The following is a 14,617-nucleotide window of genomic DNA, read 5'->3' as shown; positions in this document are numbered from 1 at the left end:
AAAATTATTAAAACGTTTGTAATTATCAGTCGCATTCAAAATGGAAAATTACAATTCTTTGATTTTTTCATCAAAACATATTACAAACAAGCACCGCGCGAAGAAACGTCAAACGCAATCTTTCCGTTTCTGTTACTTTTCAGCTGCGTACCGCTTAAGAAAAATCTTTTCGTGACCCTTTCTTGGGCGTTTTTTATATGGAGTTTGGCGTTCCTTCCGATCAGCATACCAGCCTTTATTTGGAAAATTTGATTTTTTTAGACAGTTTTTTTTTATTTGCGATTATTCTTTGGGTATAAATAATTAATGTTCCAGGCTTTGGCAAAATCGGAAAAAAAAGTCGGGAATCTGAAAATGGGACACTCTGGATATTTCTCATTAAACTAAAAGAATCATTTTTAGCAATAAACTTTATTCAAAATCCAAAAAAAAATCTCCCTAATCCCGTCCTCCGCGCCGTTTCCCACCCTTACCCCCTCCGCCACCGCGCCCTCCGTCCCCAGACGGTAGCTTTCCCTGCTTCTTGAGCTTCTTCTCGCGCACATGCCTCACCCGGCGCGACTTCTTCAGCTGTTTCTGCTGCTGGGCCCGCTGCGTCTGCTGGTAAGCTTTGCTGTTCTTCAACGATTTGAGCGCGTGCCGTTTCAGCTTGTGCTTCATTTCCTTCTTCGAGCGGATTCCCTCCAGGTTGAGCACCGGCCCTCGCTGCTGGTGCTGCTTTTTCGCCGGCGCTTCCTCCGGCTGCTCGTCGTTTTCCCCGTCCAGGTTTAGGTTGGGCTTCTTTTTCCTGCTTGCCGCGTCCAGTTCCATGCCCGGGATGGTGTCTACCTCATTTTCGTCGTCTTCTTCCTCGCTCGACTGCTGCTCTCCTTCGTCATCGCTTTCGTCCTCGGCCTCCTGGTCCCCTCGCACCATTCCGTGGTTCTCGCCGATCCAGTTGTTCTGCTTGGCCAGCTCCTTCGTGGACAGTTCGACCACCTTGACCGTGACGTTTTCGGTGTCGTATTCCTGCTCTTCGCGATCCTCCGCCGTCAGCTCCGGAATCGGCTTGTACGAGTGGTACAGCTTCTTTTTGTTCTCCTTGGCCTCGGTTCGGATGCGGCGCGTTTCCTCCTTCAGTTTGCGCTCCAGCTGGCCCTGGGCGACCTTTTTGCGATGCAGCTTGCGCTTGTGGAACCCGGATAGGAACTCACTGCGGGGGCGATTATGGATCATTTAGTTACAATTTTAACGCCTTCAGTCCATCAATACTTACGTTCTTTTCAGAGGGTCAAAAACCAGTTCCGTTTTGCGCTTCGCGCCGGCACCTGGACGGTTGCCTTCCTGTGATTTTCGCTTCATTTTACTGGAAATTTAGTTTGGATCACGAACCACATGAAACTATCGGCAGAGTGGGCAGAGTATTTAACGTAAACAACAACACCATGCGGACCATTTTTGACAGAGTTTTGTTTACAGCTGGCAGCGTTGCCAGCATCCATATTCGCGACACGTGATGAATCGTTCCCGGTCACTGAACGCAACGACACCTGCAAACGCAATCACCTTGCTCCAATTTGACGTTTCTTTGTGTTTACGAATTCAGTTTTGCGTGATAAAAATTTGCAACTTCAAGAAGCAGAAAGTAATTTTTTTAGATTATTCTTGTAAATTCTCAAACATTTAAAATGTGCGACTCCGACAACGAGGAGTTCGAGTCGGCGGACGAGGATTTCGACGTAAAAGAGCAGCGAAAAGAAGCAATCAAGAAAACAGAGCGAGCTCCCTCACCAAAAACATCGTCTCCAGCCTCCACGGCATCTGACGTGGAACCTAACGTCGCTGCTGACCCAGTGGAAGAGGAGCCGAAGAAATCTTCCGGGGTGCGGAAAATCGTGCGACCCGATCCGGATCGGCTGAAGGAGGCCAAACTGCTGGTGGAAAGCAAACCAAAGCCGAAGGAGGTTCCCGCCGCGGTCGAGGACGGCTGGGACGACTTTGACGATGACTGGGGTGACTTTAGCGTGGAGGCCAAACCGGACGAGAAGAAGAAGCCGGATCCGAAGGTGAAGACCAGCTTTAAGGACGTGGACATCGACGAGGTGGAGCACAAGCTGAAGGACTTTATGAAGGGCCAGGATGACGATGCGTCGGTCAGCTCGGTGCTGGATCGTTTGGCCCAGGAAGAGAGCAAGGCGGCGGCCGGGCAATCGTGGTCCGGCTGGAAGCCCAGCTGGGGTGGTGCGGCGGTGTCCTTCCTGTCGTCGGCTTCGAAGAGTGTGGCTTCCATCACGACCAACATCACGCAGGTCATCGAGTCGGGCATCGGAGTTCCGACGCCGGAAGAGATGGCCAAACGGCAGGCGGAAGAGCAGGCCAAGCTGAAGGCAGATGGGTACGTGCCGGAGGGAGACGTCGACCAGTCGCCGGGAGATCGGTTCGGGTTCGACCAGATTGTGTCCGGGGTTACGCAAATCAGCAGCAAGGTCATCTCCGGCGGACTCGACACGTTGGAAGGCATTGGCAAGAAAACAATGAACATCCTGCAGGAGAACGACGCTGGTCTGTTGAGCAAGCGAAAACTGCTCGGGATGGGCAACGACGACGGCATGGTGTTGAGTCAGGTTCTACGTGAAGCTAAGGAGAAGACCGAGGAGCGCGAAAATAATCTGAAACAGGTCCAGAAGCATCTGTACAAGAAAAAGCTACACTTTGAAACTCTGTTTGACGATTACCACGGCCTCGTACACCTGGAAGCGCTGGAAATGCTTTCCAAGCAAGCTTCCCTCAAGCTGGAATCGCTGCTGGCGCCACTCAGTGGAAAGGCTCTCGACGACCTGCAGGAAACGATGAACGAAGTCAAAGAACTGTGCGAGCTTCCCGAAGACGAAGATGACGGCTCCGCCGATGGCCGGCACACCGCGCAAGAGCTGGAATCCAAACTCAAAGAGGCCGTCGTCGATCTGGACGATGTCAAGGTAGACTTCCAGGACCTGCTCAACTGTTGGAAGGAAAACGTAGAATGGCTCGAAAGCGCTTCCCCCCGATCGGCGCAGCAAATCTTTGAAAAGGCCATGCACGGCCTAGCTCAAACGACGGCCCTGTGCGTCCTGCGGATGCACAAACTGGCGGAGATTCTGCTCATTCTGGACCGCCACAGCACCGCGAACGAGGCGGACGCGCTGGTGCAGCTGACGGGCGTATTTTGCTGGCATCTGAGCGGACTTGCGGCGCGGTTTTCCGCCGAGCTGAGCAAATCAAACGGAGAAAGCAAGCGCGGCGAGGACTGCGACAATGCGTTGATCACCAACATTTTTCTGGAGGTACGAGCATCAGAACCTAGTTGAAACAGCCGGTAACAAAAATGGCTTCTTTTTTTCAGGGTTCAAACAGCATTTCGTACGTGCAGAATGCGTTCCAGCTGTTCATCCCAATCCTGCAGATCGGTGCTGCGTAGACAACCATCCCAATTGTGTACTTCTTTTTACTATGGTTCACGGAGCAAAACAAAAAGTTTTATTCTTTAACATTACAACGTGTGTATTCCGGCTTACGGTACTCTTTGCGCCTATACACCTTTCTAAAGCATATATAAAATATGATGTATTAAATTATTGTTAGCCCACCCAAAACCGCGCTCTCCTCCCTTAACTAAAGTGAATCCCTTCCGCATTGAACGCGTGCAGCACCGCCATAAAATCGTCCGTGTCCATCGTGCGGGCACGTTTGCTCCCGGCATCGATCCCGTTCAAAATGTCCTCCACTTTGTCCTTGATGTTGAACTCCGCCGGCAGATCCACGTTCTTCAGCGAGCAGTGCATTTTGTAGTTCTGCTCCAGCGCCGTCAGCACCGTAGTCTGCTTGAAGGCTGCCGACAGCGTTTTGTTCTTTCGGAGGAACGCTATCCGCGTCAACCCGTCCCACTCGGTGTAGTTGATCGGCGGCGGAGGATTTCTCGGTTCGATCCGCACCACGCTGGACTCGACCTTCGGCGGAGGTCGAAAATTGTTCTTCCCAATCTTCATCAGCATGTCCACCCGTGCCAGCAGCTGTGTGTTAACGCTCAACCGGCAGTACAACTTATCGCCCGGTTTGGCCACCAACCGCTGCGCAAACTCAAGCTGGAACATGAGCACGGCACACCGAAAAAAAGGCCGGTGCAGCAGCAGCTTGAACACAAACGGCGAACTGATCTGGTACGGCATGTTCGCGACGCAGCAATCGAAAAACGGCAAATCCGCCTTCAGCACATCCCCGATCAAGATCTGCAACTTGGACTGCATCGGCGTGCCCTGGACACGCTTCTGCAGTTCCGCCACCAGGCGGGGATCGATTTCGCACGCGATAACCTTCTTGACCTTTTCCAGAATCTTGACCGTCATGTTGCCGGTTCCGGGGCCGATTTCCAGCACCACGTCCGTCGGCCGCAGCGCCGCCTTCTCCAGCATCGACGTCACAATCAGCGGGTTCTTCAGGATGTGCTGGCCAAAGTCCTTGTTGAAAACGATACCTTGGAAAACAAAGCAAAAAGTTCAAACGACCGTACAGTGCGACGCCAAGCGATCTTACCCTGTTTGGCCACCTCCGTGTGGACGCGGGTCTTCTTTTCGGCACGAACTTTGGGCATTTTTGTGGTGATTTAAAACTCCGGATCGCACCAGGAATCAAAGAACGTAAACAAGCACGGACCATGTGCGAGGAGTTCAAACAAGTGCACTGTCAAAATAAGAGAGAGGTAAACAAATCCAATCCAGAGACTGGGAACGCCGTGGCTGTGATGGACTAATGCTAACGCTCGCCGTGTTGCCAGTAAAAGGGAATATACTTTGAACAATTGGGTCCTAAAATGAAGCATAGATTGCTGATATTATTGTTTACAGCGATAAAGCTTATTTTTCTGAGTACAATGACCCTTTGTACGACCACAAAGAGTTTAAAATGGATTTTAAATCAATTTTGAAAAATTTACCTCGCACTGGTAAACAGCATTACACTTTTTTCAGTTCACTTTTACACACTTGTATGGGATTTTTCAGTTCAAGTATGATTACACACTTTCGTGTAATCATACTTGAACTGAAAAATCCGATACAAGTGTGTAAAAGTGAACTGAACAGTGTGTAATGTTGATTATCAGTGCGCGGTCCTTCTTGACAGAAAAGCTCCTTCTTGACAGCTCGTTCCAAGGGGACCATAGTTGATCCATCGAAAAAATGTTGTCTTGTCAAAAAAAAAAAAATTGCATTAAAATGAAAAAAAGTGATCAGAAATGTTTTTTAATCGTGTTTTTTACCGTTGAACATAAAAATTTACGTAGGGCTTTAGTACCCAATTAATTTGAGGATTTTTGTAATGGCCCTATAAACTTTTTTTCCTTATTTGGGTGTTTTTTAAACCGCCTTGAACCAGAGGTACTCAAAAACACCCAAAAAAGCTATCAAAAATATCACTGTAACAAGAAAACATTATTTTAAAAGATAAAAAAAAGCTAAAATAGGATCCTAAAGCCCTATATAAATTTTAATGTAAAACGATAAAAAAAACTATTTAAAAGCATCTCTTAACGCTTTTTTTTTCATTTTAATACAAAAAATAAATTGACAAGACAACAATATTTTGTTGGATCAACTATGGTTCCATTGTAATGAGCTGTCAAGTTGGACCTTTTCTGTCAAGAAGAACCGGGAAGTAAATTTTTCAAAATTGATTTTTTAATCCTTTTTAAATCCGTTGCGGTTGTACCTAGAGATCCTAAATAGGAAGACTGGCCGAAGTGAATTTGACGTACCCAAACAGACACGAGTTTGACGTATCCACGAGCATTTGCCATTACTCCCAGCAAAACTTGTCAGTGTTGCCAAGCTCAAAACATACGTTGCCAGATCGATTTAGCAAGCTTAGATCAGTCTCCCTATTTATGGTCTCCAGTTGTACCAAGTGTCATTGTGCTTAGAAAAACAAGCTTTATCGTTGTGTACAATAGTATCACAAATTTTGGCCTCATTTTAGACCCCAATTCTTAGTGGGTATTTAAAGAATTCGGCGCGATGGTTCAAGCGTGGTCTTGTGCGAAAATGGTTGGGTTCTACACTTTTTGGCGTAATTCTTATCTTCAGTGAATGGTAAAACCAAGGGGGTTGACACTCGATCATTCTGGAATAATTCTTGTTTCATTCCGGAATAATTGCAATGAGGAAGAGGATTGTCCTATATTTCATGAGTATTATCACATACACTGTAACTGAAAATTGTACTTTGCTGAGTTCGTTTTCGCACTTTTTCATACGATTTTTTCAGTTCGACTGCGATTACACAAAAAAGTGTAATCGTAGTTGAACTGAATAAATCGTATGGGGAGGTGCGATTTTCAGTTACAAGGTAGCAGTGCACAGTGGTCCAGATCGCAAAATTAAGTGGAAAACGGATTTTCCGAAAAATTGTGAAGTTTTGGAGCTTTGTTGTCTTCAGAATAGTTGTTGCAAATGGAAAAGGGCAACTTTTGGTTTTGTTGCAAATTAGGGTGGTTCACTATTAGGGTGATTTTGAAAAACTAACTTTTCAGGAATATTTTTGGGATTTTTTTTTATCTTCTAGAAAGTTGTTGAGCTTGCCAATCCAAGCAACTTTGTCGAAAACACCAAAATTTTATCTCGTTATCTACGCCTTCTACGACCAAATTAATAGAAAGCATCTGAGCAAACCTTCAAAAATCAGTTTTTCGAATGTGGTAATTCAGGGTTAAATTTTAGAGAAAAGTGGTGTTCGGGGCACTTTAAGAGCTTTAAAAAACAAACAATTTTATTTTTTGACAGGTCAATTTGGACTTGAGAGTCAAAAGTTACAGCCATTTTAAGGTACAAAAGATGCAAATTTAAAACTCAAATATCTCGAAAAGGCGCAAGCCAAATTTTAAGCACTAGGTTGCATTTGAAAGAGGAGATCCAGCACTACTAACGCTTTAAACCCGAGGGGTGTTTTTCTTTAAACCCGAGATATCTTCATTTGAAAAAGGCTAATTATCGAGGGAAAACCTTATGGGACCACCCTAACGTATTTCAAAAATTGTCCAAATACATGTTTTTCCATGTAATTTTGCCCGCTGAATTTGAATCTGCCTTCTGAATTGACCCAAAGTGTCGCAAAATCGATTTTTGGTCATATTTTGGGTTCTAATGATAATTTTACATGGAAACCCAAAATATGACCAAAAATCGATTTTGCGACATAATTCAATTACCAAATTGTTGAAATTTTGAAATATAGCCATTTAAAAAAATGTATATATTAATTTGTAAATCAAATTTACAACTCCAATTCTTCAAACTAACGTGGAATTTCCCGAGGAATTCGAATATGTAAAAATTGAGCCCAAAAAGTGCCGCTATGGAAGCCTAAAGGGCAAAAACTAACGTTGTAAAATGTTTGTTATAGAAAAATCGAAAAACTATGAGAAAACCTGCGATTGGCCAAAAAGTTAATACCGCAGGCTTTATAGTCCATGAAATTCCCTAACTTTTGACCTATGGGCACGGTGCTCAAAATACCGTTATTATGAAAAAAATATGCACTCCGATATTTTGGGGTCTATCGATTCCTTACACCATAGCGCATCTCTGTGCAAAAAATAAAAACATTCACTGATGTAGTTTTCGAGATACAGCCCTTTTAAGATGTTACATCCGATTTTTAATGAGAAAACCAAAACAATCAATTTAATTTCAGCATTTTAAAGAATATGCATTTCGAGATAATGATGTTTTTTGCTTCATATGACTGTCAAGTATATCTGGGCCAAGTTTCAGAAGGTTTGCTGATGTAGTTCTCGAGATACAGCCATTTTAAAATGTTATTTCCGATTTTTTCAAAGAAAATCCATAAAATCAATACAATTTCAGCACTTTAAAGAATATGAATTTCGAGATAAAGGTGTTTTTTGCTTCATATGACTGTCAAGTATCTCTGGGCCAAGTTTCAGAAGGTTTGCTGATGTAGCTCTCGAGATACAGCCATTTTAAAATGTTATTTCCGATTTTTTCAAAGAAAATCCATAAAATCAATACAATTTCAGCACTTTAAAGAATATGCATTTCGAGATAAAGGTGTTTTTTGCTTCATATGACTGTCAAGTATCTCTGGGCCAAGTTTCAGAAGGTTTGCTGGTGTAGCTCTCGAGATACAGCCATTTTAAAATGTTATTTCCGATTTTTTCAAAGAAAATCAATAAAATCAATACAATTTCAGCACTTTAAAGAATATGCATTTCGAGATAAAGGTGTTTTTTGCTTCATTTGACTGTCAAGTATCTCTGGGCCAAGTTTCAGAAGGTTTGTTGATGTAGTTCTCGAGATACAGCCATTTTAAAATGTTATTTCCGATTTTTTCAAAGAAAATCAATAAAATCAATACAATTTCAGCACTTTAAAGAATATGCATTTCGAAATAAAGGTGTTTTTGCTTCATATGACTGTCAAGTATCTCTGGGCCAAGTTTCAGAAGGTTTGCTGATGTAGTTCTCGAGATACAGCCATTTTAAAATGTTATTTCCGATTTTTTCAAAGAAAATCGGAAATAACATTTTAAAATGGCTGTATCTCGAGAACTACATCAGCAAACCTTCTGAAACTTGGCCCAGAGATACTTGACAGTCATATGAAGCAAAAAACACCTTTATATCGAAATGCATACTCTTTAAAGTGCTGAAATTGTATTGATTTTATTGATTTTCTTTGAAAAAATCGGATGTAACATCTTAAAAGGGTTGTATCTCGAAAACTACATCAGCGAATGTTTTTATTTTTTGCACAGAGATGCGCTATGGTGTAAGGAATCGATAGACCCCAAAATCTCGGAGTGCATATTTTTTTTCATAATAACGGTATTTTGAGCACCGTGATGGGAGTATGGGTGTTGGAGGCTGTTGCAAAAAGATATTGAGGTTTTAAAAATCCGTTTTCAACAGTAATTTGCAAAAGCTTTGGAAAAAAGTCCAACCAATCCTGGATGTCTATGGCACATTTTGAAGTGCTTCAAAAGACCTTTCGAATGCCACTAAGAGAGTTGGAGTTGATTAAGTTTTACCACAGACAAACAGACATGAAAGTTGAGGTCACTAACTTGTCCCAAAAATGTAACGGTCATTTTTCAAAAATCATACAGCATGGTTTATGCTTTCCGGATTCACCGCCAGAGGCGCCTTTGTGCTCAGCGGCCAGCGCTTTTTTTTAAAATGACAGCTTTGAGCTATCTTTCTGTTTTGTTTTGGTTGCAGAAAACACGTGGAGCATTTTTTCGAAAATCTTCGGATCAAATTCGTTTTTCATGTGACCTCGCGTCGGATCGATGTTTTCTTCTGCTGAATTAACAGAACCGCGAGGTGATTACGCACGGCCGCTTTCAGAATCTATTGATCCGGTGGAATAGGCTCCGCTTGTGGCTATGAAGATGGTTCCATCAGTGCAGATCCTTGAATAACCGGTGCAAAAAGGGCAAGTTCCCTTCCCCCCTCTCCTCCTCCAGCTACACAGCCCGTTCTTCTTGGCGCGTTTGTTGTCACGTTAAAATTAACGTGGTGGAAGATTCCACGGTGCGTAGAGTGGCCAATGCCTTGTGCAGGCGCCCAACGGAATTTTCTAGCTGCTAGGTTAGCTAGGCCATCTAAAACAGACAACTGGGGTCTTCCATCACCAACCTACCCTGAGTCATCGTATTTTATCTAGGAACAGTAGACGGAAGAAACAAAGTGACCCTGGAGCCACGATTCTCCATCGGGCGTCTGAATGGGTTAATTCCGTCGAAACGGAACGTCTATTTTCTTTCTTGTACCTTCTGACATCCTAGAACCGGCGGCAGCGCCGAGTGCTTTGCCCACTTGATTTCAATTACATCCTGAGCAAAAGACCGCATCCCCAAAAGATGGAATCGCCAACATTGCAGCCGCCTTGAGTGATCAAGAAACGGCAGGAGGATATTCCGGCAAAATGATCACATTTTTTCTCTTAGCCGGCAACTGCTCAGTTTCAATGTTTTGTTTTGGTTTGCCTTTTGGTGCTATTCTTCATAGGTTGACATACACACATACGCATGCCCTAATGTCATTCAGGAAGAGGAGATTCTAGGAATCGTAGATAGGTGTCGTTAGTGAGCAAGCAAAATTCAAATTCAAATTGGTCCCACTTTTTGAACAAAAATGTGTTCTAAGTTTCATGTCTGTTTGTCTGTGGTTTTACGGAAATGCGAGCAATTTTAAGATTTTTTTAGGTTTTTTGGACCTCAAACTTCAAAGTTTTACCCCACTTCCCTTCATCGTAGAGGGCTCATATTTGGCATGAATTCATCTCATGTAGAGGCAGGGGGGAGGGGGGGGGACGCAGAATGGTCCGCCTTAGTAAAATGTACCGAAAACCTTACAAAAACTTACAAATTTATGAATCCAGTGTAGCAGGCTTATGCTTTGGGATGTTCCCTTCAATTTCGTATACTTGGTTGATGAAAATTTTCAGCTTAAAACTATTTTTGATGCACTTTAAAAAAAATGTTTTTTCGACTTTTCCTGGGTGCGGGGCAGATTGGACCACCCTGCGGGGCAGATTGGGCCACCTTAGAAAACAAGCGTCTAATACAACGACGAAGGGTGATAAGAAATGACTTAAGTAACCTTTCCAACATAGTTTCCATGAAGTTTGATCACTTTTATAAAAATATTCACTCAACAAAACAAACATTTTTGAAAATAATGCAATTGTGCCGAAATAAGACACTATTTTTACAAATAAGCGTCAAAACAATTAAAAAATCAACTAATATTGCATTAAACGTGATTTCTGAAGTTACCAGAAGTGAAATAATCCATTTAGCTAAAATTTCGCAACTTTTGATTGTTTTTATAAGGCAGGAAAAGGGTGGTCCATTCTGCCCCCAAGTGGATTTTTATTTAACACTTCCACCACCAAGACTCTAAATGATTTGAAGGTTCCGTTGTTGTTTGATTACCTTCGTGATAGCTTCTGGTAACATTCTAAACATTGAACAAACTTTTTCAAACAATCCAACTTTTCAGAAAGCTTATTTAAAAACCTCGAAATAACGTTTGCGTGGTTTTCCAAAAAAAAAACATTTTTGCTCATAATTCGAAAAATACAATGAATTCAAACGCCGTTTTCGGTATGGTGATGTAATTTGACATCCTTTATAAGACCTTTGCCTTACAGTTGGTCTAAATCGATTCTAAAGCCCAAAACCAAGGGTGGTCCATTAGCCTGTCCCATTTTGAGGTCATGTCGAGGAATTTCAGGTGCTCACTTCTTAAATGATAGATTATGATGTTAGGAACAATGTTTTCTTAGACAAGAAAAAATAATAAAATACTTTCTCGCACCCCCTAGTCGATTTACTGAAAAAAGTCACTTTTGAACAAATTTTCTAAAAACGCTTGGAATCAATACAAAAACTGTTTCGATCAGGTGTGTATTATCTTCAAACGATAGGTTTTTGTCCATAGATTAAGATGCACTATCAATATTGGACCAAAATTTAAGTTTTGGACTCTCCCAGGCGGATTTGTGTCGAAAAATCGCATTATTTCGAAACTTTTTTCAGAAATGTTCATTTAATTTAGGGTAGCCTATTTTTCCCAGTGAAACCAATACATGCAGCTTGTAGGAAATTTCATGGCGAACATTTTTCCCTCTGAGAAAATCCAATTTCGACACTCCAGAGCCGAGATATTTGAGTTTTAGTGAGGAAAAAGTGCCAATTTTCAAAATTTCTCAGAATTCAGAAGCAAGGCCTACTAATTACACGATGTAGCAAGCATATGTCTCAAAAGTCAGGGTATGCTTTTTATAGTAATTTTGGCCGCTGAATCCGAATCTGAAATCAAATTTTGTGTAAACAGTGATGTTTTGGAGCTACACCCTTTTGGAATGTTATTTGCGTGTTAAAGAGGCAGTTTTTGTAAATATTGCTCGGTTTGTTCTAGAGGTCGTATCGAGGTGCTCCGATTTGGATGAAACTTTCAGCGTTTGTTTGTCTATACATGAGATGAACTCATGCCAAATATGAGCCCTCTACGACAAAGGGAAGTGGGGTAAAACGGGCTTTGAAGTTTGAGGTCCAAAAAACATAAAAAATCTTAAAATTGCTCGCATTTTAGTAAAACTTCATCAATTCCAACTCTCTTAGATGCATTCGAAAGGTCTTTTGAAGCACTTCAAAATGAGCCATAGACATCCAGGGTTGGTTTAACATTTTCTCATAGCTTTTGTAAATTACTGTTAAATTTTTTTTTTAACCTCAAAAGTAAGGGACTATAAGCCTACAGTAATAACTTTTTGGCCAAACGCAGTTTTTCTCATAGTTTTTCGATTTTTCTATAACAAACATTTTACAACGTTAGTTATTGTCCTGTAGGCATCCATAGCGGCACTTTTTAGTCTCACTTTTGTCATATTCGAATTCCTCGGAAAATTCAAACTTCAATGCCCGTTTTACCCCACTTCCCTTTGTCGTAGAGGGCTCATATTTGGCATGAGTTCATCTCATGTATAGACAAACAAACGCTGAAAGTTTCATCCAAATCGGAGCACCTCGATACGACCTCTAGAACAAACCGAGCAATATTTACAAAAACTGCCTCTTTAACACGCAAATAACATTCCAAAAGGGTGTAGCTCCAAAACATCACTGTTTACACAAAATTTGATTTCAGATTCGGATTCAGCGGCCAAAATTACTATAAAAAAGCATACCCTGACTTTTGAGACATATGCTTGCTACATCGTGTAATTAGTAGGCCTTGCTTCTGAATTCTGAGAAATTTTGAAAATTGGCACTTTTTTCCTCACTAAAACTCAAATATCTCGGCTCTGGAGTGTCGAAATTGGATTTTCTCAGAGGGAAAAATGTTCGCCATGAAATTTCCTACAAGCTGCATGTATTGGTTTCACTGGGAAAAATAGGCTACCCTAAATTAAATGAACATTTCTGAAAAAAGTTTCGAAATAATGCGATTTTTTCGACACAAATCCGCCTGGGAGAGTCCAAAAACTTAAATTTTGGTCCAATATTGATAGTGCATCTTAATCTATGGACAAAAACCTATCGTTTGAAGATAATACACACCTGATCGAAACAGTTTTTGTATTGATTCCAAGCGTTTTTAGAAAATTTGTTCAAAAAAGTGACTTTTTTCAGTAAATCGACTAGGGGGTGCGAGAAAGTATTTTATTATTTTTTCTTGTCTAAGAAAACATTGTTCCTAACATCATAATCTATCATTTAAGAAGTGAGCACCTGAAATTCCTCGACATGACCTCAAAATGGGACAGGCTAGTGGTCCATTCTGCCCCCCCCTGCCCCTATAGATAAACAAACGCTGAAAGTTTCATCGAAATCGGAGCACTTCGATACGACCTTTTACACATTGGTAGATTCTTCAGCCCCATTATTTTTAAATTTTAACTATTAAATTTTAATTATTTAAACTTTTGAGTTTTATCAAAAAGCTACATATTTCGGATTGCTTTGATTGATTTTTTTTTTCGGACAGAATGACAACGACAAACTGCTAATTTTTCAATTACGTTTTATTTTGAATTTTTATCGCTTAAATTGTTCAATTCAACATAATACTTCAAATGAGAAAGAGAACTAAACTTAATAAACTGCAATTACATTTCTAAGTTGTATTTAGTAGGTCTGTTTGTAATAGTATTGTGTGTGTGTGTGTGTATTTGTGTGTATGCCAAAAATGTACACAATTCAAGCCTGTTGTTGATTGTGTGCTGTTTGCATGCGTGTGTGTGTGTGAACTCTTTGCAGTAGCTTCTGTTTAACACTACCAAAAGACTCTTTCCACTAGGATTCTTACATAGTTACGGTATTTGTGTTTTCCTTTTCTGATTTAAACATTGTATTTGCATCATGTGATTAAACTATGCACTATGCATACTAGTTATTGTATCTGTGAGAGTGTGTTTGTGTTTGTTTGTGTACCATTTAGTAATATCGTTTTGTTTTCATTATTTGTGTGCATTTCTACGATTCAAAGTTTACATTCATTGTTTGTTTGTAGTGTGTAGTAGCGTTTTTTTTTTCTTCTTTAAGTTAGGGTAGTTCAAATTATCATGATTTCTCTTTACCTTCACTCTTTCTCGTTAGTATCACATTTGTTTTCACTTCACCATTCGCTGGAAATGTTTCCAACTTAAAAAGAAACTGAACTCATTCTATTAGGCATACTTTTGATTATTTTCTTCACCTTCTCAAACCGGACAATGACTACAATGTCGCGAATAGCACGAAACGAGTTAAGGGTTTTGTTGTTTTTTTTTTGTTTGCTTTAAGTTATAAATTATTAGTTTTAGCATATTTTTATAGTTAAAAGTAGCTGACGGCGAACATTTCAGATGTTCGTCGTTTAATGACTTATTACAAACATTTAATGTTTTGATGCTTACGATGCTGAAAGTTGATTAAAAATAATAACAAACAAAATGTGTAATAATAATAATAAAAAAAATAGGTAAAACGGAAATGGCAAGATAACGTTCACTGCTTCAAAGAAATAGCGTAATAATCGATAGGAATTTACTTGCAGCAATTTCCCTGACTGAAATTCGATGCTTGTTTTTTTTAGTTG

General features: G+C 41.0%; 3 protein-coding genes across 3 annotated transcripts; 1 reads left to right on the top strand and 2 right to left on the bottom strand.

The window, feature by feature from the left end:
• Positions 1–395: 395 nt before the first annotated feature.
• Positions 396–1,434, bottom strand: LOC6047734 (nucleolar protein 12). The gene is made up of 2 exons (XM_001864718.2): positions 1,256–1,434; positions 396–1,192 (listed from the first exon to the last, which is right to left on the bottom strand). Exons 1-2 carry the CDS (start codon positions 1,339–1,341, stop codon positions 439–441), a joined length of 840 nt encoding a protein of 279 aa, XP_001864753.2. The 5' UTR covers positions 1,342–1,434; the 3' UTR covers positions 396–438.
• Positions 1,435–1,554: 120 nt separating this feature from the next.
• LOC6047735 (protein FAM114A2) lies at positions 1,555–3,611 on the top strand. The gene is made up of 2 exons (XM_001864719.2): positions 1,555–3,302; positions 3,362–3,611. The coding sequence occupies exons 1-2, from the start codon at positions 1,668–1,670 to the stop codon at positions 3,434–3,436; spliced, it is 1,710 nt and encodes a 569-aa protein (XP_001864754.2). The 5' UTR covers positions 1,555–1,667; the 3' UTR covers positions 3,437–3,611.
• Positions 3,499–4,709, bottom strand: LOC6047736 (probable dimethyladenosine transferase). Its single transcript, XM_001864720.2, has 2 exons — positions 4,549–4,709; positions 3,499–4,489 (listed from the first exon to the last, which is right to left on the bottom strand). Exons 1-2 carry the CDS (start codon positions 4,604–4,606, stop codon positions 3,627–3,629), a joined length of 921 nt encoding a protein of 306 aa, XP_001864755.2. The 5' UTR covers positions 4,607–4,709; the 3' UTR covers positions 3,499–3,626.
• Positions 4,710–14,617: the final 9,908 nt, after the last annotated feature.

The sequence above is a fragment of the Culex quinquefasciatus genome, chromosome 3 (genome assembly GCF_015732765.1).
Source record: "Culex quinquefasciatus strain JHB chromosome 3, VPISU_Cqui_1.0_pri_paternal, whole genome shotgun sequence".
In the NCBI taxonomy this organism is placed as follows: domain Eukaryota; kingdom Metazoa; phylum Arthropoda; class Insecta; order Diptera; family Culicidae; genus Culex; species Culex quinquefasciatus.
Note: the sequence above shows the minus strand (reverse complement) of the source record. Positions and strands in the feature narration are given on the sequence as shown.

Excerpts from the sequence above, each read along its gene's own strand:
- LOC6047734 (XM_001864718.2), bottom strand. The coding sequence starts at position 1,341 with ATGAAGCGAAAATCACAGGAAGGCAACCGTCCAGGTGCCGGCGCGAAG. Across the intron at positions 1,193-1,255 it reads TTTGACCCTCTGAAAAGAAC|TGAGTTCCTATCCGGGTTCC; the intron begins GTAAGTATTGAT and ends TCGCCCCCGCAG.
- LOC6047735 (XM_001864719.2), top strand. The coding sequence starts at position 1,668 with ATGTGCGACTCCGACAACGAGGAGTTCGAGTCGGCGGACGAGGATTTC. Across the intron at positions 3,303-3,361 it reads TCACCAACATTTTTCTGGAG|GGTTCAAACAGCATTTCGTA; the intron begins GTACGAGCATCA and ends TCTTTTTTTCAG.
- LOC6047736 (XM_001864720.2), bottom strand. The coding sequence starts at position 4,606 with ATGCCCAAAGTTCGTGCCGAAAAGAAGACCCGCGTCCACACGGAGGTG. Across the intron at positions 4,490-4,548 it reads CACGGAGGTGGCCAAACAGG|GTATCGTTTTCAACAAGGAC; the intron begins GTAAGATCGCTT and ends TTGTTTTCCAAG.